Source organism: Centroberyx affinis, unplaced genomic scaffold (genome assembly GCF_046629955.1).
Source record: "Centroberyx affinis isolate AG114_WGS23_722 - 3 ecotype Tasmania unplaced genomic scaffold, CSIRO-AGI_Caff_v1 ptg005418l_1, whole genome shotgun sequence".
In the NCBI taxonomy this organism is placed as follows: domain Eukaryota; kingdom Metazoa; phylum Chordata; class Actinopteri; order Beryciformes; family Berycidae; genus Centroberyx; species Centroberyx affinis.
Window position 1 is genome coordinate 28,061 of NW_027282708.1, and position 24,980 is coordinate 53,040.

Sequence of the window (24,980 nt, forward strand, 5' to 3'; positions counted from 1 at the left end):
AGTTATTGGAGAAAATATGGCCAAGCTGTAGTTATTACCTTAAATACATGTGTTGACTGATGAATCAATAACTCAGTAAATCAAAAGACACGCAGGAGTCACCAAGCCCGAGACGAGGCTGAGGGCGTTTTTACACCTCGTTCATTTACAGCAGTTATTTTGAATGCTGGAGTGGTGCCCTCCTCAGATTTGTTTGTTTGGGCGAATTAATGAACAGCAATTGCACTTGGGTGACAGGTGAGACGGTGGTTTCTCAGTATGAGGCCTGGAGCGGAGAACACAATCTGACCGTGATCCACCCAAACTGCAGGAAGCCCTTTGCATTGTGGGTTAAACAAGAGAGTCAAATATTACAGAAATGGTTTTTTTTTGGGTTTTTTTTTTAAATAGGAAAGTGTTTTTTGGCCCGCAGGAGTGTCAACAGAATCCCCTGTATCAATTATTAATTCAGAATTTTATTCCATAAACAGTAGGATGAACCTTTGTTACAAATGAAGACCAAAACAGGCACAATTCCCAAAGAGAGTTTGATGTTCCATGTTTGTTAGCTGGATGAAAGTCCTTTCCCACACCAATTTCTGACCAATAAAGGAAATGACTGCTCCACTGTGGCTTTTGTTGATGAATTGCAGTCAACTTAAAATTTCGGCATGTGAAACATAACCAAACCAATGTGTAAATGCAACCACTTGGCCCCTGATTTGGACCAAAGCAAACAAACTATGGGTTTGAAAACGCCCTAAGTCACAAAAGGCTCAAGTCTGAGGCCAGTTAGAGACCATAAAAACCTGGATTTAATTTGTGTTTTAGGGCCACACATACTTCATCTGAAGAAAGCACCTTCCACTGACTATATATGTACATTCATTCCTTTTTCCTTAAGCCTAACATTAAATTTAAACCAATTATATGGCTTCATGATGCATTTAACCCTAATTGTAAACATAACCCCTACCATAGCCCCTTTTCAAAGTGAGCACTAGTTAAAAGTCCTCACTTCTTTTGCCCAGTACTCCAACTTGTAAGTATAATACTCCAAGTCAAAGCAGCTCTGTGGTGCCGTGTCAAACTGCCCACCAGGGTTTGAACTACCACAGGTTTTCCACAATCACTGCATACTGGGAGCAGTGGGAAGGAAATGCCCCTGCCCATTTTTCAGTCCACAGAACAACACAGAGGAAAGCACTCTGTGGTGAGAGTGTGTGTGTGTGTGTGTGTGTGTGTGTGTGTGCACGTGTGTCCGGGTGTGTCAACATCAGTGATTTAAATGGATATGCTCCACAGGCACAAAGGCAGAGTATTGTGAATCACACATCAGGACACCTGGCCCACACACACGCATGCTCGCCCACACACACGTTACACATACACAGACAAAGACAACAAGCCACACACACACACACCTGCGCACACACCCCGGATGCACATTCCCACACTTGGCCGACGCTGGCCCTCTCGCTGGTCCAAATCCACACATGTCCCTTCCCCTCTCCCTCCCTCTGGCTGGACAGTGATAAGTCCGCCTTGCTCTCAGTCAATGCGCAGCTGTGAATAATGGATGAAGTACAAGTTGTGAAGACGAGGGCAGAGCAGAGGGGAGCAGTCACATCTCCGGCCCTGATGGAGACAGACTTCTTCTACCCACTGATATCTCTCTCTCTCTCAATGACTGTTTCTATCTCTTTCATTCCCCTCTCTTTTTCCATCTCTCTCAATGACTGTTTCTATCTCTTTCATCCCCCTCTCTTTTTCCATCTCTCTTTCTATGTCTTTGTTTGTCACTCCCTATCTCTGCCTCTCTCTTCATCTCTGTCTCGATGACAGCGAATGAGCGGGATCATTTTCATATTCGTCTTTTGGTTCAAAATAACATGATTCAGACCTCGGAAAACTAATTTCAGCAAGTTGCCCTTTAAGTTTTCTGACAGCCTCAAGTGATTTGACCCTAAGTCAGCCTGCTTCACTGGTTACTGTCCTGTTTGACCTTAAAACAACTCACACCACTCTGTCTCAATCCATGAATAATAGCAGTATGCACACAGGCATACACACATGCTCTCTCTCTCTCTCTCTCACACACACACACACACACACACACACTCATACACCGCTCTCCATCCCCCTAAGGTGGCACGGTAATGCCAGCTCCAATTCTCATAATGCTCTACATGTGTTATTTCAAGCTCTCCTGGAATGCTCTCTCTTTCACTCTCTCTCACAAGCATGCATGTGAATAAAGTACATGTGTGTGCGTCGGCCGTACCTTCAAATTCATGTGTGTGAACAGCAACGGGTAAACAGAACATGTGATATTTTCCATTGTGTTTGCGGCTCAGTGCCAGTCACCTGTGGGGGGTAACTGGTATCCAGCTCATGCCTGGTTAGTCGCCATGGCTTCCTTCAGGGCCCACGCCACGCTCAGTGACCTGTGCAGCTCGGCTCAAACAAACAACACAGCCGGCAAAAAAACGAGGAGGAAGGGAGCGAGCACAGGAGCCGAGCAGAAAGAACAGTGAATAAATATAAAATTGTATTATTTTGTACCACTCTCACATCTTTGACCCTTCCTTTGTAAATTTGCCTAATGAAGGTTCTTGTTTTGTTGTTTTTTCTAAAGGTTTTTTTTTTAAAATATGTATTCTTCTAACAGTTCATTGTATTTATAGCTCTGGATCCAGCTAGATGAATCACTCTCTTTTGTTTTCACTCGTATTCACGTTAACCATGTGAGCAGCTGGATTTCATGGGACTGGCATGGTTTTCTTTGCTTTACTCACATTGGTAGGCCCTACATGTAAGTACACTTGTAGTGCCTCCTCAGTGGCAACATATGCCACTCCCATAAATAGTATAATCAATATATTAATATCACAAAATGGCCATGTGCTTCACGACTCGATAATGAATGATTGATGCTGGATGCAATCTAGCTTCACACCAGGAAAATTAAGCCACACTCCAGTGTGTTCTGTCCCTGTTTGGATGACAGTTTGATTGAACGTAATGTTATGGCAGCTGATAAACCAACTGAAGTAGTTTTCACATCCCTCTCTACGCCCTGTTGTTTTCCTCCTCTCCATCTCCATGCCTCTCTCTTTCATTCCTCTCTTTCTCCCCTCTCTCTCATGCTTCTTTTATGCAGATTAGATGGATCTTATTTCTCTTATGAAGTACAATGAGTGCCCTCTCAAAAAATGCTAATTTCAAACATTAACACTGTTACAGAGCTATATATTTACCTTACAGCCTAGTTTCTAATTAATCATCAGTATTAAATATTAAGGCTGTGAGAATTGTGCAAAGGCTCTAAGAATGAAATTAAAAGAGGATAAATGCTCTGGGCGTGGCCCCGCATAAGACTCTCTGACTAAGCATGCTGATTAAAAATAAGCTCTCTTCTTCAGACAGCCATGAGTCAGTTGGTTAGGGAGAAGATTTTAATGTTCCTCGTTTAATGATAACGTCTCATGAAAAAGACAGCGGGCCAGTGGCCAAATCTCAACAGGGTGGTCTGGTCACAGGTCTGATCCCTGCAACAGTCATCCTAGTTAAAGTGTTACTGAGCGAAGATGTACTCACACTATTCTGCATCGTTTCCTAAACCACATGATGTGTGACGCTTTGTTTCCATTATGACCAGTTGCCATTACCAGAAAACTTATTGTCACTGTCAAACACTTACCAGAAACTCCTGCAATACACCCAGTGTGCTCCATACTGACTCTTTATGGTCAGAGTAAAAAAATACTAGTAACTTTTCTACCAGTACTTTCTCCGTTTTTATTTTGGTGGTTGTTGTTCTTGTAAACTGTCAGCTGCCTAGGTACTGTGAAACCCAAGCTCTGATTTGTCATCTCATAAAAAAAAAAACCAGTTCATGTCATGTGCGCTCCAGTAAAAAGTTGAACTTTTCTCAACTTTCTCAAGACAGCAGCTCCACTCTGACTAAAAAAACGGCAGGTTGCAGTGCCTTTCCAAAATGTCTGTCTGCTTTCCACTGTGCAGCCGTTCCCCATTACCTCTAATGTAAAAAAAAGGGGGAAAAAATCCTTATGGGAATCATTATAGTATTACATTATTATTATTATTATTATTATTATTATTATTATTCCGCTTACACCTCTTGACCATCTCTTCTGTTAGAATTAAAGGGGCCAACTGGACTGTGTGTCAGCAGCTCTTCATTGAGGTGCTACACAACTCTGAGCCTGATCTGACTGTGTTCCAATGAGACTGACATTGCCATGACATCAAGGACACACTGACTAGAATCTGTACATAACATCCGCTTTTATCATAATGTTTGATGGCAGAGCTGCTGGCTGTGCCCAGGGCAACTTGCCCAGCTGCTTTTCCTGTGGCAATGTTTATGCTTTTTTTTTTGTTTGTTTGTTTTTCTCTGAGCTTTATAGATATTTCCTTTGCCTTTTTGGGTATCCATTTTCACCCATTGTTGTGTTTTTCTTTTGAGTGAAGCACTTAAAAACATCATGGCACACAAGTGCTACAGAACATTTGAGATTTTGCGGCTGTGCTATTTATTCATGAAGGGTCAATTTACACCTTTTGGCATGCACTCCATAGCAGGTTTTGTTTTCATTGTATAAGGAAACAGAAACAGAGAAAACTACAATCACAATAAAATGAAAGCCTGTCCTTTGACAGATGCCCATTTAGTAGCTCTGTTTACTTTCAACTTGGAACAATGAGTAATACTCATAAAAGTGTGTAGTAGACAATTCAAGAAGTCCACTTACTTCCTTTCTTACAAATCCGCGCTGTGGCACCTTAAACGGCTATAATTACCTGTGACAATGAATCTGCTTTAATAACAATTTTGGAAAAGCACTATTTGCAGTAAGCCCTTGGCAGCATCCATATTCCTGTCAGAGAACAGAGGGATTGAAGTTTTTAATTAATCTGAACGCTAGCATCCCTGAGGATACACACACAAATACTCACACACACAGCACACGTGCACACGCACACACACACAAACACACAGACACACACTAGGCACACACACACACACACACACTGGTTACACTTTCACACCCATACATATCCACACAGAAACACACACACACACACACACACACACACAGTGCAGACTGTAGCAGAAACACTTCGACGTGACAGGCTGAGAGTGGCAGAGCGACGTATCAAACTATACATAAATGTCTCTTGGAGACACTTTGTCAAAATAAAAGTGTCTGAAGTGTGGAATGGAGTTTCTGTGCCCATTTTGGAAAGTATTACAGTGCTGTACTACACACCGTATTAAAGTGTCATGTTTGCCATTTAAATCTTGCTAAATATTGACTGCCCTCTAGTTTTCAAGCTATGGTGACTTGCTACAAGCCATAAGTTCACATATTAAAATAGGAGGGAATTTGGAGTTGTACACATCTCCTACCTTTATCTTGGGCATGTCGGTATGTCAGTACTATTACAGAGAGAGAGAGAGAGAGAGAGAGACAGAGAGACAGAGAGAGAGCTAAAAGACAGAGAGAGTGAGAGAGAAAAGGCAGAGAGACAGTGTGTGTTATACGCCTCAGGTTTTAGTCAGAACACACAATTCAGCCTGATTCAGCCTCACAGCCCTATTGATGTAATCAGGCCTTCAGCAAGACTCGCAGCAGGGTGTGAGTGTGTGCGCCTGTGTGTGTGTGTGTCTGTGTGTGTTTGTGTGTGTGCTACTGTGGTCAGTTGTGCGTGCATATGCATACACGTGTGACATGTACATGTGATGGTGTGGGTGTGTGGATGTGCGTATTTGCATGTACAGTATGTGTATGTACATACATGAATTTGTCCATGAGAGATGCTGATGCCATTCCAATCTAGCCTGAGGATTTATTTGTGTGTGTGTGTGTGTGCATAGCCCTAATTTGTGTGCAAATAGATGTGTGTGTGTGTGTGTGTGTGTGGAGATTGAAATAATGCAATGTACTGCAAAATAATGACCAAATTCATTCACAAAGACATAGAAAGTTAACTTTTCAGCAGGCCATGGTGCAAAATGATCTATTTCCCTTGCACCATTACAGCCAGCAATAAGCTGTTTTTGGCCATCAAACTAATGTAGCAGTCACAGACACTGACTGCCCTCTAAAATGGAAATTCATAAGCCAAAATGGCACAGTGGGAATATCAAAATATGACATATCCTCTCCCTCTCCCACCTCCCTCTCTCACTCTCGCTCTATCTCTGCCTCCCCATTCCATCCCTCCCTCTCTTCTCCAGGGTTTTTCAACAGAGAGCACATCTGCTGTAGAAATTCTTCTGAAGGACATGTCAACCCTCCGTGACACAGCTGACGAGGCAGACAGACAGACAGGCCAACAGACAGACAGACAGACACCTCTCTCATTTTGCTCCTAAGGGGACCAAAATCCATAACTGGGTTCATCTGATACTAAGGAGGCTACAGTCAGTACATACATAAACAGTTTGATGGATAAACATGGAGGGTTGTATATGGAAATATGGTTGAGACTTAGGCCACATTCACACCAAGCATATTTTGGAGCGGTTTATCCAAATTCCAAATAACCAAAAATCAAATAATCACACCAAAACCGCCTGAAATCTGCGTCCTCTTCCAACTGAAGTGTGGTCCGGTTCATTAGAAGTGAGAACGTAATCCGAAACAACTACAGGGAACAGCCCCAAAATGCCTGGCTTCATGAGCATAAGGAGATGGATGTTGACATCTGATAGCCAGCAGTTACTCATGCTTGGAAAACCTAGCATAACAAAGTGAACTGAGGAGCTATTTCTTCATGTGTCCTTAACTGGTATGAATACCAGAGAAGGTAAATTATGGCAAAGAGTGCAGACAAGTTCATCATGCTTTGCTAAAGTCACAGGGACTGGAATCGGACTTCATGGGATGACAGGTTACAAAAGCCTTCCAATAAACAAGCTATCTGTGAGTCCATGAGACTTTTGTTTACAAGTTCTGGGCCCTGTGTAATTGGGCAGTGTGAACCTAAATGAACCAGGTACAAAAATGCAACAAAGTTAACTTTTCCACCCTGGTTTGGACCTGTGGGCGTGAGTATACATTATGACCGGTGCAGCAAAAGACCCATTATCAGATTGTAAAGTTCAACTACAGACACAACATTGTCTAGTGTATCATATTTGTAAATAAGATCTGAACAAAATGAAGACATGGAATTTTAACACATCTCACTCATATTTCACTGTCTTTCTGACTTTATCTCATGAAAACACACATGCATTAGTACACACACACACACACACACACACCACACACACACACACACACACACACACACACACACACAGTCCTTTTCGTTACCCAGTATGGCCCAATTGGGATGAGCCCTCCTGTTTCTACTGGGGTCCTGAAGTTCGGTGGAGGAGGGACTCCCTCTGCCCAGGGCGTCTCTACCCAGAACAGGCTCTCTGCCCTGGGATACCCTGCCTTGGGTGCCCCCCCTGTCTGGAGCCGAAGTCGCGGAGCTGCTCCAAGGTTCCCCTCCCTCTGCAAGAGACGCGCTTCATTCAGGACCACCAACGGCCACCAGGGGTGAAAGTTCACAAAGGTCACAGGGAGGTCAAGAGTTTAGGGGGATGAAAGGGATACGCACAGGTCAAAGGGAAAAGGTCAAACCAGAACCAGGAAGAGAGCATTCAGGTCATTCAGCTGATGGGCAAGAGTCACACTCTGGGTATTTGCCAGGTAGGCAAAGGTAAAGGCAGTAGGGGCATACAGGAGCAGGGTTTGTAATGATTCTTGAGTTAGGAGAAGACACTGTTAGACTGGTTCAGTATGCCACAGAATAATAAGGAGAGAGTAAGGAGAGAGGAGTTGATACCTGGTATCATCGCTGAGGGAGTATAGTTCTTGTTTGCAGCAGACACAGCCTGAAGCAGCTCTCTGAGCTTTAATTTAGTATGGGTGTCAATCAAGGTAATCAAATCTGGGCCATACCATGCTCTGTACCTGCTAACTAGGACTATGGGCTCCACAGTTGGCATCTTTATTGTCTTTTAACATCCATAATAATCAGTGTTGCCTTTACTTTTCTGGGACAAAAACAACCCAAATGCAAATGCAGTGTTAATATTCACTCCATAATATCAGGACATTTTTTAAAGTGTTTGGCTGATCTAGGTACAAGTAGATGAAAAGTCCAACCCAGGCAAATGAATTTGGATGGTGTTGACATAGATTACCCATTGACAAACAGCACCAGCGGCTTGGTCAAAGATGCACTCATAGCTGTTTACCCCACTTGTGCGTGAAGAGACTATACACACATACAACCAGATCGATCGAGCTAGCCTCACATGAAACAAGCCCAGAATAGAAACATCTAAATCTGCCTGGCAAATTGGGGGCACACAGTTATAGATTTCTAGTTAGGAGGACGGTTGTGGATAAAACAAATGCAAATTTATGTATCAATGCCCTCATTTAACATCTCCGAGAGAAAAGACTGGCACAGAGCAAGAGCTCAGCTGGATGCTGCGCAACGATGCTGTGAGTGTGTGTCTGTGTGTGTGTGTGTCTGTGTGTGAGTGTGTGTGTGTGTGTGTGTGTGTATGTGAGAGTGTGCCTGCGAGTGCATACATTATTGCACGCGTGTATGTGGGTGCATGCATGCTCTTGGCTCTTGGTTGTGTGTGTTTGCGTGTACACTATCTGTTTAGGGCCGTTTGTTTGCTTTTCAGGGATGCTTCCGTTCTGTGATCAAAAGCAGAGAAAGGGAGAGAGAAGAAAGAGAGAGAGAATAAAGGGGTGAATCTCTTATTCTCTGGAGAGGAATGTTTGCTAGTTAGAGACACAGATTGTGTCTGCTTTAATCAGACGCATTGTGAGTGTTGACAGAAATGAGGGGACAGAGACTAAATTCCAATCGACCAGTTTGGACCTTCAAAGGGCACTAAGCGGGGAAAACAAATTTACCGGGCTGCACTTCCAGGTAGTAATTAAGTTTTGTATGATTCAAAACAGCCAAACAAAAAATGTGGGTTCCCAGTGCAAAGAGCTCCTCCCAATTCGAGTTTTCTACAAACATATGCAGGAGGCAAGGCATAGAAGTGATTTCTGCTGTTTGGAATTTACAGATTATAGGTTTAAGCTCTTGCATGATGGCCAGGAGCCTAGTGACTAGTAATCACAATGCAATACTGGAGATGATGAAACGTTTACAGTAGAAACTGGCAAATCTGAACACAAATCTCAGGAGTGGAGGTTGGAGGAACCAGTGAAATGTGTGGATGATTGGAATCCCACTGTTGGGAGTTAAACTGTTAACGCTGAATTAGACTTTGAATGCTTTGACAGTAGAACAACAAACCGCATCTACAATGAAAGCTGTAATTCTATAGGTACCAATGATATGTTACACAATCATGGGAATGTGTGGAAATTAACTGCAATAGCAACGAGAATGGACAAAGCCCCATTGGAGTCAGTAGAAAAATGTAAAATAATACCATCATTTATTCTTATTTATTTAATTTTCAATTGGCGAGAGTCATAAAAGTGAGTCTTCTTTCTGCTGCATTCATGACCTTGCAAAGCTAAACAAAGAAGATTCTCAGGTGAACTCGATTATTGCTGTTTTTGGGCAGAATTGTTCGCTGATATTGTCCTTACAGGTTTCTATTAAAGCTGTAATGACCTGGGATACTCTTTTAAGCAAGATCTGCTGTATAAACAGGCTTGGGCAGTAGAAGTCAGATCAATGTTGAGACAGGCTGAGAATGAGTTATCTAAGCAATCTCAAACAGGGCACGACACATAGTTACTTTACAAATCTGTTTCCATATGCAAGACCAAAGCAGTGTACCTCAGTCCAGTTCAGTTCACTTGAGTGTGAAACACTACACAGACACAGCAGCACAGATGAAAGTCCTAACGGCTGGAGCCCTAGCAAGTTAATCCTGTGAGGTGACTGTGGGCTGCAGAGGGCTTAGAGGAGCAGCTTGACACAAGCGGCCGTGGGTTTGGCTCACCTGCCAATGGTCAGTCGCGGCTACAGCCAGCCACGCAAACCACAATGTGATAAAAAATATCTCCCAATTAACCATGATGTACTAAACCACTCCACTGACAATCTTCCCTTCATTCCCTGATTCAAATTTAGTTATTCACTACATTTATATGCTTTTATGAATATGACCTGGTAGCGTAGCCTACTGTATAATCAAGTAAGCAATATCTGCTACAATTTGTTTATGGTTCATTTCAAATTCATACACACAAATTTTGGATGTGGACACTCCAGTGAGTTAAACACGTGAATGCTTTCAAGTTGTAGCAATGAAATCCTATTCTTTCGCTTCTTCCAATATGACATGAACGCAGCCATCAAAGTAAACAAGGAAGTGTGTGAGCAACACTAAAAAAGCATCAAATGGACTATTATAACTGAAATGTCATATAACAGTTATTCAATCATCAGATATATTCTGCAGTATGAGTGTTATTGTGTTGAATGGATATGTTTTAATCACTTTCTGGGTTGGACTGTTGGAGTTTGCGTTGGCCCTGTGGGTGTGTATTGGAGAGCAGCACTCCTTGCAGCTGAGGGGTACTTAAATCTCTACAGTGAAGTATGTAATAGAATCAATCAATCAATGTTAAGGTCTAGGTTGAAAACAACCAGAATTATCCTTTAACCACTACTCCACCTCCAGACAGCAACATCTGTCAAAGTCTACCCTATTACCATCCATGTAATACAATAGCCTACATTGATTTTTACACAGCGTTAAAGATAATTTTCTATCACACCTTACAATGCTTTGAGATACTACATATCCAAACAAGATATTTCACCAAAAGAATAACTGTAATTCCAGAAAACTAAAGTTGAGTGTTGATTTAGAATGACACCAGATACATTGACTGTGAGTGTGTGTGTGCGTTCAAATCAGCGTATTGACTGACTGCACACACGTTTGTCTCTATGTACATAACTGCTTCTGTGTCTGCAACTGTGTGTGTGTGAAAAGGTAATTGTCCATATTTGCATGCAGAATAAAGCAGCAGTGGGAGGCAGACCTGGCACACGCTCCCTCCCGCTGATTCGAGCTGTCAGCCACGTTGATTAACTATGATGAATCACCTCTCCAGTTCACATCCAATCAAAGGCCTCTCACAGGGACTCAAATCTGGTCACCTTTAACTAAATGATTTTCTTGGCCCATGGTGAGCCAGCTAGCGATTGGACTGGCAACCTGATGATGTGGCTGCTGTTAGGATTATTCTGCCAACGGCCCGCAGCCGGGGCAGTCATTTTCGTAACGGTGTGTTGAATTAAATAATGACAAAGGGCCAGCTGACTTGTACCTGCGCAGGGAAGGAGATTTGGAAAAGGGCTGGTTGGAGTGGGAATGTACGTTACAGTGAAAAAGGAGAACTTGAGTCACTGAGAGACGGAAGATAAAGCTGTTCTCTTAGCCTTGCTTTGAGGGTTTGGGTTATCTCTCTGAACTAGGTTCAGTCCATGCTGCAGAACACTTTTTGAGTTATTCTACCATGCGAGTTGACAGCTACAACTGATTCAAAATCATCTGTTCTCCACAATGTACATTACGTTGACAAATATTTGCGGGTGTATTTGCTTTTTCCTCACTTTGATAGTCAGCCAGCCAGCCAGCCAAATAAATAGGAAGAAACATAGACAGAAATATGTTCATATATTTCTTATCATCTCTGCACAGTTCACATTATCCACTTACTGTATGCCAAAAATCAACTGTACGGGGATGAGACAAGGTCAGTGAAAACATAAATCCCCACAGGCTGTGTCCTTCTCTCAAAACAGAAGAGCAGAGCTTTGTCTGGAACTGTACACCTCAAACCGCGCTGAAGGATAAAGCCTTTGATCCCGGCCTGAACGGAAGAGCTTGGGTGGAAAAGAAGGAGGGAACAGGGAAAAGGAGAGAAATCAATAGATTCTTGTAGACACAGCCTCAAGTTTCCAATCTAACACGGCGCCGTATCGATTAGGCTTCAGATGAGACGAGGCACAGGGACAGTAACGCCGGCAGAGGATTTGGGAGTCTTTAGCAGAACAAACTCCTGTGTAGAGGATGGGATGGATGGAGGCAGCAGAGGGCTACTAATGCACTGCTCTGTCAGTGCAAACAGATGACACAGATGAGGACTGGCATGATGGATGGATGGATGCATGGATGGATGCGTGGATGGATGGATAGGTGGATGGATGGAGTATGAGAATGCTTACTAGCCAACCATGTCAGTATAAGACGAGTACGCAGACGAGATGGTGATTACAGCAGTGCTATACTATTGACCTTACTGAGAAATCTAGTTGCACATGGCCAAACCGCTCTCCTTACTTTGTTTCATTTTGTTTTTCGCCCTCTACATCTTCAAGGTCTGGAGGAATCTGTGTGTCAGGACTAGGGCTGAACGATATTGACAAAAAAAATCGAATTGCAATTATTTGACAGAATAAGTTTTTCTTGTCATACATCAAGTGATTTATTTAACAAAAACATAGATGTCAGTGTGCAGGATTTACTGAGTTTGAGTGTGATGAAAGGTTTTCACCAATATTGTACTTGATTCATGGACCAAAGATTACCCGCAGCTCTAAAACACCTTCTTTATTAGTCCATTTTGGACACCTCTCTCTCTTAAGCCATTAATTGCAGCTATTATCTGCAATTTGGAAATTGCATAAGTTCATATATTGTGATTTAGATTTTAGTTTTTTTATTAATTGTTGGGCTCTAGTCAGGACAAAAAAAAATAAATCACAGCAATCCAGGACAGTGCTCAAAGGTAGGGGGTTTTGTTGTATTATGCGTAAACTAGGGGCAACAGGGTGGCATAATGAGTGAGGACAAACAAACACCCATGTAAGCAAGCATCTGCCCTGCTGAAGTCTCCTTGAGCAAGATTGTGAATCCCTGCTGGCTCCAGGGAAGCTGCTCTGTAGCTGACCCTGCACTGACCTCCCTGTGGGGAGGGGGAGGCAGCAAAAAGAGAATTTCCTTATGGGGATCAATAAAGTATCACATTATCATTATTTGCTTGCTGTTGAACGGCAAATAGCGGACAGAGAACGGATACGAGGAACAGGATGTGGGTGTGGCGAATGGATGGGGGAGAAAAAACAATCAGGTTTGACTGTCCAGCAGCTCAGGATTTGGAAGTAGAAATTGCTCTGGAGAAGAGTGTGTGGTAAAATCCTAAAATTAAAATTAAAATGTAAAGTTGCTGTGAGTCAGACTAGACTGGGAGCTTGGCTTGTGATTGGCATGCAGAGACAGAAAGGCATCATGCTTATTGATGTAGCTTGAGTGATATTTGCTTGAGGGGAATGAGTCATTTAGTTTGCCGAGGTGAGTGAACAATTTGCTGGGAAATGATGCAGAGGGTTTACAAGTAAGTTGGTGAGGTCAGAAAAAATGGATGACTGTTAATGGAAGTGCATTGAGTATGAAACCAAAACCAGGCAGCTATTTCACCAGGCAACTTATTACTTCATCACAGTGCTGCATGTTACTGGAAAAAGGTTGGATTCTCTCATTCCAAGGACTTTCATTCTGGGGCAGTGCTAGGCTAAAGGGCAGAGAAGTGAGTTTGTCACCAGAGGGTCGCTGGTTTGAATCCCTGTGAAAATATGTTTGGGAAAAGTGAAGAGCAAACACTGTCCACTCCCTTAGAAACTTTGGTCAAGGTGTCCTTGAGCAAATCACTTGACCCCAAACAGCTCCAGTAGAGCTGCTCAGCGGCAAACAGTGGAGCATTGTTGATATACAGAGCAACTTCCAGATGTAAGAACATTTGGCTGAATGGGTGTGAAACAGGGCATAGGAGAAAAAGAACAAGTGTGCTCAGTCAACCAACTCTGGATAAATAAAGGCAAAAAAGTTCAGAGAAACAAGCATCTCTGCATCTCTCTCCAAAAGATACAATATATTATGTTTCCACCTCTGTAACTCCACCAAGTAGTGTTCTCTAGCGTTCCCTCTCAGTCTCTCTCTTGCACACACACACACACACACACACACACACACACACACACATACAGATGCATGCACATGCACAAACACAAGGAGGGAAAGAGATAGCGATGGACACTCTTATCTAAAAACACCGGCAGCTCATAATGAGGGAGAGTTCCTATGCAGCCAGTGGTTGAGCGGCGCTGACAGCTTCTCAGCTCTGTGTGTCAGCACAGGGGGATTTCAAGTGCTGCCTTGGCTTGTCAGCCAGGCCATGCACTACAGATGTTTTCACACATACATACACATGCAATCAAACATATCCCACATGCACGCACGCATCGCTGAACTATGTTGCAAGGTTGACTTCAGCAGTAGGAGGGAGCAGGACAATATCCATTTGAAGTCTTGACAGATACAAGAGACAAAATATTGAGCTTTGGTTTATTGGGGCTAAGGCTTATGAGTGGAGAGTGGGTGATCTATAGACATGTGGATTTTATGAAGCACAATTACAAGAGAGCTGCTGTACCAGCCAACGGGGAGGAGGACAGAGCTGGAGAGGGATGGAGCTGAGGCCAAATAAACATCAATACCCAACGACAGGAAAAACATGTCATTGTAAGCCAGAGAGGGTTGTATTCAATAGTCACCCAATAGTCACAAAAATTGAAACATGTGCAGGTTGGAGACAAATAGCACCAATACAGAAAAGAAAATCTTTACATATTTGGTTGCATCTGAGTTATTGATGCCCTTGGAAAAGTTGGGAGAGAAATAGGGGGGAAAGGGCCAAAGAAAAATCTTTTAAACTATTCTTTACATCTCAAACACCACCCTTTTTACTATAAAGCTTTGAAGTTTGAAGTACACACAGTAGTTTAATATAAATGCCACCAATATATCTTTAGGCTGCTATATTATCATCTCAAAACTACCAAACAACATTGACTGTAAAAGGTCGGTCCGCAGGCCACAGTGAAATGATAGAGTCATATAAACTAATCTTTATTCATAGGTTGCACCTCCAGGATTCTTTGATGTCCTTATCCATTTTTCCCCGACACCACCCCATCATTTAACCACAACTATTTCTGTCCAGTCACTTTTGGCTGATGCCCAGACTGGCTATTACGTTCCGTGTCACTTTTTGCCCCCTGTTTCATCTCTCTCACCTTGCGTGGCGCTCGTGCTAAATGACAATTGGCTGACATTAAAATGGTCCTTTATCTGCAAACATAGCGATCATGCAGCTCAATCTCCATGGCAATATGCCAGAATGTTTTTTAAACTAGCTCACAGCACAGTTGTGCTTTGATACTCTATGGGGAACCAAAACCAAATGTTATCCCAAATATCTACAGTTTGTAGGTCAAGATGATGGGGAGGGCTGGGGAGGGCGGGGGGTGGGGCAATAAAATGTCAGAGCGTATTCATATCGCCTTAGGAATTCAAAGTGTGGAAAAATAGAAGAGGGAGAAAACAAAAAGGGAGGGGGGGGGGGAGAGAAATATTTTGAATGTGTCCCTGTGTGATATAGGTACTCAGAACAGCAAGTGTTCATGAATACAGTAATATGAAACTGTCCAGGCTGTGTATTCATCTATTTCCTACACTGCTTTGTTTTTCCCATGGCCTTGGCCAAATGGTGTAGCAGTAATGCTAAGTCCACTTGAATCTCAGAATAATGCTTTCTCTCTCTCTGTCGCTCCCTTCTCCATGGATCACTGGCTCATAGTATAGGCAACTGGTGAGGAGAAAGGCAGCCATTTTATCTAAACTCCTGTCTCTCCTTGCTCTAAGCTCACATGAACTCATGTGCGGCGTGATAAGAAAGTATTGTTTTTCTGCTATTCACCATTGTTTACTGATTTACAAAGTCAGTAACTCCCTAAGTATGGGGAAAGGTTACAGAGAGGAGGGTACAGATGCATACAATGAAGAAAAGCATATGAAAATGAATATGTAACACCTCCGCTTGGACAGAAAAATTTGTGCAGATTTGACTTTTCATGTCTTATGCAGGCATTCTTCATTGTATGTGTGTTTGTGTGTTCTTGTGTGTGTGTGTGTGTGTGTGTGTGTGTGTGTGCATGTTGTGTGCGCTCTTATCAATATTAAGTGACATGGAAACATAAAGCACCCACTTCCCCACTAACAAGGAGGCAGTGGTCTCAGTGGTTCCACAGACAGTGGAAGCATTCAATGAGCCTTTTAATGAACTGAAACATAGACATCAATACAGGTAGAGTTCCTAAAGAGAGAAACAGAGAGAGAGAAGAGAGAAAGAGAGGAAGGAGTGAGAAAAAAGAGGGACAGAACGCAGGGGTACTTTGTAAGGAAAGGAAATGGAAGAGAGCAAGCAGCACCCTGCATTAAAAATGTGGAAATCATAAAGACACACATGCACACACACACATCCTCACACACGCCTTGTTTCCCGCTGCCACCATTGATGTGTTAAATGGGTGTTGTGTTTAACAATTTCCTCTGGGTAGTTTGCGTTCACATATTCCAGGTTTAGAGCTGTCATCACAACCATAATGACTTTATGATAGAGATGGCGGCAGACGCCAAACAGAATTACATTGTGTCAATATTATGAAACAGATTAATTCAGAAACGTTACTGTGAAAACTGTGAAAAATATGAAAGCTACCACCTCAAGAGAATAAGTCAGAGGATTCTAGTTCTCACTTGTTTTTCCTTGGGTTGAACTTGTTAGATTTGTGATGTTTAAATGTATACAACTACTCTGTTTAAAAGAACTGGCACTTCATGAAATTCCAGAGTTTGCGCATCTTGTTCTCTACTGAGAAAAGAAGGAAAACGTATGAAGAATGAAAATTGTGTGAGGTTTCTGGCATTATAGCAAGGCATCCCAGACACTTTTCATTGATTGTTTTGGTTTTAGTCTTGACTCGGTCTCAAACCCCTTTTGGATCTGGTCCTGACTCAAACTCGACTGGACTTGACTTGGACTCAGCTAAAGTTGTCTTGACTGCAGCCCTGACCAGACGGGAGTAAAATCCCGGTCATGCCCTGGTCATGATCACATTACCCTGCCTCACTCTGTAAAACTAATTATAAAATGAAAATCCTAGAGGCCCTAGATTAGGCAACTTCTTTCCCTACTACAATCAATTCCTTAGTCTATGACTAGTCTTAAGCAGTTTTGATTCTGTTATTTGTATAATAATGCAACAGTCAATTGGGTTATGTTTAGGCTACAATATCTCACACACAGCACAGGCCCCTGCTCCACTGCGATTCTCCCTGTCAAGCTAGCCAACCTACCTGCTCAAAGAGGGGTTATTTTAAGTAATCACATGTTTTATAGCAGTGATTCTCAACCTTTTTCATATCAAGGACCCCTAATTTAGTCCACATTAGAGCGGACCCCCATTTGGACAGTCCACCATTGAGATTTTGTCTCTCTGACCCAAATCTGAGAATATTTTTATTGTTAGGTATGATTTTGTCCAGAATCCCATGACTATCTGTATTGTATAGAGAGATAACAGTGAAACTATGATCAAAACAGTCATTCTTCTACATTCTCTAATTGTGTTAACTTCTTGTAAATTAAGTTTAACGATTCATCAATTTGCTAGGGACCCCCTGGGACCCCCTCAAGGACCCCTGGTGGTCCCCGGACCCCACGTTGAGAACCACTGTTTTATAGTCTGCAATCTTTCACATAAATCCTTGTTAGGTGCCTCCAGATGTTACAGAATCTATAATTGGGTGTAATTAGTCATTTTGACTAAAGTGGTCTACATTTCCATGTCTGTGAAAGCACCTCTAAGGGATTAACTGTGGTAGACTGCTACTCTGCTGCAACAGTAGTTACTCATTTTTTTGTTGAAGAGAAGTGAGTTACTCACATTTGGCCGTGCCTCACTGGACTCAACCCCAGAGGTAAAAGCACTCTGCCCCGGGTAGAGATCTGAAAATAATTAGCTAAAAACCCACCACCATCACTGTGTGTGTTGTGTGTGTGTGTGCGTGCACACACACGCGTGCGTCTGACTTTTACATGTCATCTGGCTCCTCACCCGTTTGTCCAATGCCATCCTACCCTACACTGTAAAGAATACCTTCTCTGTGTGTGACAGCACAACTGGTTAGTCGGTGAGCTAGGATATTGTTGTTTTTTTCAGATTCAATTAGATTTCAAATTTAATCTATTTCTTATGTCAATGTTTTGTATGTCTTGTATGCAATGTTAAGTGTTTAATTACTGTTTTTGTTCATATTCTTTAGCACATCATAGGCACAGTACATACTAAATTAAGGTGAACAAAACAAGTAATTTGCTGTGATGAGCGATGCAGATGGGACTTGAGGAGGAGAGGGAAAATCATCTGGTAGATGTACACAGTAACCTTTGGAACTACATTCTTCTGCAAATTTGATTTTTCTGTTTTTTTTTCACACATGAGCTCTCATAACTTCCTCTCTTGATGGAACAGTACTCATTTTTCTTTTTTTTTTTTAAACTTTGATGAAACATTTGCACAACAAGTGTGCAAATCAGCAAAGAAAGTGCACCAATACAGTTGTACATGTACTTGTGTGCATGTGTGCCTGGGAGTTTATTGTCCATCAGGCCAGCATGATATGTAATAACACCCTGCATGCCACTCTAATGAAATCAGACATCGACAGGTGTCAGTGGGAACAGGTGTTCATGGGACAGTGGACTATATGTGTGTGTGTGTGTGTGTGTGTGTGCGTGTGTGTGTGTGTGCAATATACGCGTGGGTGTCCCTAGAAAATAGTGGCTTCAGCCAATGGTATGGGGCCGATTAAGGAATTACAGAGTCATTATGGCTGCCTATTGTTCCTATAGCCTGGGATCACTGAGCCTTACTGCCTTACTAAGACAAACATGAGACATATTCACAGAGCCTCCTGGAATAGGGATGCTGACCACAGACCAATGACTCAGACCGCTACCAGTGGTTTTCAAATTGGTGTCTGAGAACCTGGGCAGTCTATAGCAAAAATGAAATTGTTTAATCTACTAGTTTGTGCAATAAGATACAATTAGATATTGTAACAGATGGAATAGATTGTATGCAATATTGTAATGGAGAACATTGGTATATCAACCTGTTGCATTATCTTTGAATATTTTGTTTATTTTAGTTCATCAACACACAAGTTTATAGTAAGATAAATGTTTTGAGAGGAAATGTGCAGGTGATGTAAGAAACCTAAGGAAACTTATACAAGGACCTCCTCTGGAAAAACAATGGAAATCATGTTTTTAAAATGAGAATTTGTGAGTCCTTGGTATAAAGAGGTTTGATCGCCCCCATTCCTAGATCGGTACATTCCTAGATCTCTTCCTGTTTAGAATGCTGCACGAGAACTGAAAAGTACAAGGTTGTTTGAGCAATCAAAAAACAAGCCCTAAGCTCCCATCGCTTCTGCCTCAGTCTTTCTCCCCTCACCTTGCCCCTTAATTCCCACAGAATGTGCAGAGAACGCTGAGTGATCTTATGCCTTCTGTTTCTGTCCTCCCAGTCCTTTTAGACTCACCCCACTATTCATTCGTTCACCCTCACCTCTGCAGCCTCTCTCTCTCTCACCCCTCCATCCCATCGCTTCCTGCTCCATGATTCTCCTTTAGTAATGAGCCGTTACTCTCCTTCCCCCTCTCCATCCCCTCGCAGTATCCTCTCACCCCGTCTTATCCCTGCCTGTCACCCATTCACCTTACCCGCTCCTTCCGAACATCTCACTCCTCATCCCTCCTCTCTCACCCTTGCACACACACACACACACACACACACACACACACACACACAGACACACACACTCAATGACAGATCCAGGCTGATCTGGCATTCCGTTGCTGAGAGAGAGAGATATATATGCGAAGCCGTCAATCAACATAAAGAGGTTTTCAGATGGCAACTAAGGAGCACCTTCCTTCACTGAGCTTCACACCGTAAATCTCTCACTGTCCTCACTCCTGGAGTCTATAGCTCAGGCTGGGGGAAGTGTCGAGAGTTGTTACATGCCTGTGGTGTGAACTATGATCCTGCGCTGCACATGCTTCAGCACTGATGGCTTGCGGGTGTCTAGTCCTCGCGCATTAAGGGCCAATGACATATACTGTGATGTCGAGGGTTACAGAATAGGCCTTAAAGAAACACACTGGCTCTCAGCTGCTGCTTCTTTCCCAAATTTTACCCTGGCCATGATGTCAGGACCCAATCCAACTTGTTATTTGTCCACATCCCCCGCAGAACATCTCACAGCCCACATTACGATCCCAGCCTATCATATGAGAAACACTGGTTTATGGCAATTCAGTCTATTGTGAGACAGAATTGCTGATGAGATAGAAAAGGCACCTCTCTATAGATGGGGTCGAAATATCAGTCTTTGTTCTTTTAAGATGTGGGGGCAGAGCATGTTTCTTTGATTGGACATGGCATTCATCACTTTCAATGTAATAATGAAAAACTCAGCAGTTACATGAATGTGCCACATTCATACGTCAGGCCCGCAAATACCACAACATTCTCACTGTGGGACCAAGAGAAGCTGTGCAGTTGTGAATAAGGGAATAACATCGCCATCTAGAGGCCGCTGTCACCATTGCCCTCACACACAGTGGAACAGAAAATGCCCCTGTCATCCTCTCCCACGTTCTCACCGTTACTCACAGGCCTGCTCACTCTCACTCATAGTCAATTTCAACAGGCCTTCGGCAAATGGATTCAAACTGAGCTGTCCACTACCGAAACTGCCCACAACCAGAGCTAAATGACACCAACAGCAACAAAGGCCTCTCTCCATTTGAATGAGTCATTTGTCCACTGCTTGACTAGACTCCACTCCACACACAGTGTGAGCTCAGAACTATAGCTCCCCATGCAAGGTCACTTCCAGCTGGCATGCAATATTGTCGGGGTGAGAACGAGGGGAGAGAGAGAGGAGTGTATGAGGGAGGATAAATACTTGACACACAGATAACCTTCATTGAGAGCATGCACAGCTTGGAGTTATATAAGAGCTTAACCATACCTCGACAGGGACAGGTGACCAACGAAACAATGAACAAAAACAAACTTTGTGTCGGAGTGAAAGCCTCCACAGAGCAGGCATTTGTCCTTACCTATGATGGGAGCCAGGCGGAAAATGTCCGACAGACGGCTGTTCACAGGCTCGTAGGGAGAGTCCTCCAAGAAGTCATTACCTATGAGGAATATTACCAGTTATTGAAACAAAATAGGTAGGTAGATAGATAGATAGATAGATAGATATTAGTAGGGGCCACAAACAAACTTATTGAATCATTGCTGACCCCCCCGTGTTTTGTTTATCATCCTATTCCCCTCACATTGGCCAGCATGTGACATGGGTTATTTGGGTCAGTCGATATCCATGGTGGCACAAAGCCACACGCTTGATTAGGCAGGTTGGTCAGCTGTGTTGCGCAACTGGAAGCCGACTCGCTGGAAATGGGCTGGATGCGGTTTAGGGACTAAAAGGCCCCCTGCTATGATCAACACTTTAAGATGCCACTGCCGGCGCTGAGGGGCTTCACGCCCCATTACCTTCAAGCGAAGTGATTTAGGAGGTCAAAAACTCTCCGCTCCACAGGACCATTGCTGAGAACAGTTTTGGGGTCAAATTTGAATGAAGATTGCATGTTGCTTGTTGATCGTGCATGATCGCATTGCACTGTTAATAGTTAGAGAGCTGCGTGCTACTTTCTGAGTTTTTGAGTAAGTGCGTGTGTGTGGTAGCAGGAATGGGGAGGGTCATAGAGATGGGAGGGTGGGGATGGTCATAGAGCTGGGAGGGTGGGGAGGGGTTTGAGGACTGACAGTGCCCCCTCCATACAGCAATGGGAGGAGCCGGGGCAACTAATCATCACACTTTCACCTCAATACAGAATAGATCAAAAACACCTACAGTATAGGCAACTTCCATTTTACATTAGCTATGGCTCTAGGGTGCTTCGCTACAGCAGCCCTTCCCAAAGTGGGGTCTGGAGACTCCCAGGGGTCTTTGGGGGGGGTTTAGGGGGTCTCCATCAAAAAAAGCAGTTTAATTGTGCATAATACAGTTATGCAATTCTAGATTAACAACAAAAATCTATGGGGGTTCTATGGGGGTCCTTCACAAGACAAAGTTCATGCACTCTGACACTAACAAACTTTAAAAAAAAAACGCACATAGGCCCAAACCAACCTTGTAATGTCTGATAGATCCCCCAGTAAATGCGCAGACAGTTCTTCTCCTTCTTCATGCCCCTTTTACACCGGCAGTTGTACAGGGGACTCTGTTTGAGCGCGTCCATGGCACTCCGGCACTCATCCTTGGCCTCCAGGCCAGCCACCATGCTGAAGTTGCTCTCCTTGCCCCCTGCCACGCACTGCCTCATGGTCCGGTACTTGGTGCTGCACGCCTGCTCCTTCAGGCACTGTTCACTGGCCTTCACACAGTCCAGCCGGTTGGACCCGGCAAGCAGGTTCTCCTCGGCGTAAGACAACACATCTGGGAATGACACGGTGATAGTACTATAATACCAAAATACAAATACTAATAATAACCCACTACTAGCCTACTACTACCACCACTACCACTACTACTACTAATAATAATAATAATAATGATAATAATGACAATAATGATAATTATGTTCTTCAGTCATTTATTTGTTCACAGTAAATATTCAAAGCTTAAGCAGTTTGCAAGCTGCCTTTGGGGATTAAAATATTAGGGATCAGAGAGGTCTTATCCAGTGACAACAACATGAAAAACATGCCTTGGTCGCCACAAAAGGATCGATGCTTTCCATATAACCAGTTTTTAAAAGCAAGATTTTTACACTTTTCACTTTTACTGGTTTGTGCTCCATGCAGCTGACGAAAAGTTCACGGTGGTTTCAGCAGCCTATGAAAACATGCAGCGAAGCTGTTTGACTTAAATGTAAAAATATTCCTTTTATTTGCCTCCGCATTAACTATTGTTTGATTGCAGCGAGAGGTCCTGATTGACTTTTCCTCTTTGGAGCAGTTTGAGTATCCCGTCTCTCAGTGAGCGACCACTGCCGCTGTTTCACGGACCCCTTATGAATAGAGCTTACAGTTTAGCCACCAAATTATTACATTATGAGCACCTATAGAGTTATCAAATGATGCAAGCAGCTGTGGATGGCATTATACCATGTGAAACTTACCTAAAAGAGGCAGAACGACATAGAGAGCTGCGAGGATCATTGTCTTTCTATCCATGTGAAATGTAAACCCTTGTTGGAACGAAATTTGCGATTCAAAAGCGACTTAACAGTAGTTTAATTCCCAGGGTACCTCCACTGTATTGAAATCCATTGAAAAGACCGGGGCACTGTGCGCTCCGCTGTACAGAAGAGATCCAGCCCGCCTCATGCGAGAAATATTCCACCTCCAAAAGTGTCCAACCCCAGTTCTGCCACAATCTGTCTGGCTATACAATCAAGTAGCCTTTATCGAAAGTGGGGTTTTCTTGCCCTTGTGGGGGGTCTTATCACAGCGAGGAGACAAAGACGAGGGTTCAGAGCAGCGGTGGGAGCGAAACGGGCGAGTGTCCTCCAACTCCAGCCAGTGGGATGCTTGCGTCTGTGCGTCTGAGCGCATGCAGCCAACTAGAGCTCCACTGCTGTCTGGCAGCCTGTCTAGCGCATTCAGCAAGGGGAGAGTCCCAGCTATTCCCTCGCACGAAAAAGTACAGTAATCCTATAATAAATTTAGATGCAGATGTACAGATGTCACAGCAAACTGTAAACCCCTTATTATAGAAATAACCTATGTAATTACAGCAAAGGAGATTTAAAAAAAAAAATACCATATAGCACGATAAGGTCACTATCGACTCACTATTGAGTACCGCAGACACACAAGTCCCTATAGGAATATTGCATGAATATTATAGTGATGATAATAATTTCGAAAGGTCACCATTGAGCCCAACCACAGACACACTACAAGCCTCTATATGTATAGCCTATTATATGAATATTATAGTGATTTGTTTCGTGATGGGCAGCTTTCCAGCTCGCATCCTCGCCCCAGGAAAAAGTAACTTGATCAGTTTTCAACTATATTAAAATCCATTACGCTGTGCTTGGTAGTTGTGGATTGATAACCATGTGAGAGCAGAGGGCATATGGTTGCATTTAAGATGTTATGAAATCAATCCAGCCCCCTCACCCCTTGATGTGTGTGGGCTGGGTTTAAATTTCAGCGTAACTGGGAGAGGGCAACGAGCTTGAGCATGAGGCCAATAACGTGTGCATTTTTGCCATTACATGCATGATACTGAATGAAAAGCCTATAAGCTGACAGTTGGCATTTTGTAAGATTTTGATCCCCATTTAACACGAGTCGAGTCGACCCTCATATGATAATAAGTGAATATATTTCAGCCTACAAAGTCACACACCACGCGCAATCCTTTCAATTAAATTCCATGCTTGTGTGTGGCTCCTCCCAGTTTTGCTGATAACATGTTAATTCCATTTTCCAATTGCAAAAAGTGATATGCAACAGTCGCTGCCAACTATGAAGAGAGAAGATGATACATTTGAGTGTGTGTGTGTGTGTGTGTGTGTGTGTGTGTGTGTGTGTGTCAGTGGGGGGGTGGGGGTCGTCATTTAAGGGGCCACGGAATAACATTTTGATAGAATATAAATTATAGCATCTTTTTGGCATTTGGGAACCGGCTGCGCTGCGCTCTTGTAATTCCTGCCTTTAAAGTCCACAGTGCAGAGAGGAGTCAGCTATGGACACGAGTGACTATCGCCATCTGTTGGTGATATGGAAGTAGAGGGCCAGCACCGTTGACTGTATATGAAACCATTTTAATACTTCCATGTAATTTCACAGTCTATTTCATGTTAAAATTCAAAATAAGCCGAGCATCACGTTTTCGAGACCTCTCTCTGATCAATTAATTGGCAAATGAATAAAAATTCAACAAACGTAAATATGATTGTAGG

At 43.1% G+C, this 24,980-nt stretch overlaps 1 protein-coding gene across 1 annotated transcript; it reads right to left on the reverse strand.

Annotated features, from left to right (window-relative positions):
- Positions 1-7,331: 7,331 nt before the first annotated feature.
- Positions 7,332-23,260, reverse strand: LOC139667277 (GDNF family receptor alpha-1-like; the record flags this gene model as incomplete). The annotated part of the gene is made up of 4 exons (XM_071546729.1): positions 23,184-23,260; positions 22,193-22,498; positions 21,111-21,191; positions 7,332-7,517 (listed from the first exon to the last, which is right to left on the reverse strand). Coding segments are annotated over exons 1-4 (628 nt in total), but the record flags the coding sequence as incomplete, so codon positions are not given.
- Between the last annotated feature and the right edge of the window lie 1,720 nt (positions 23,261-24,980).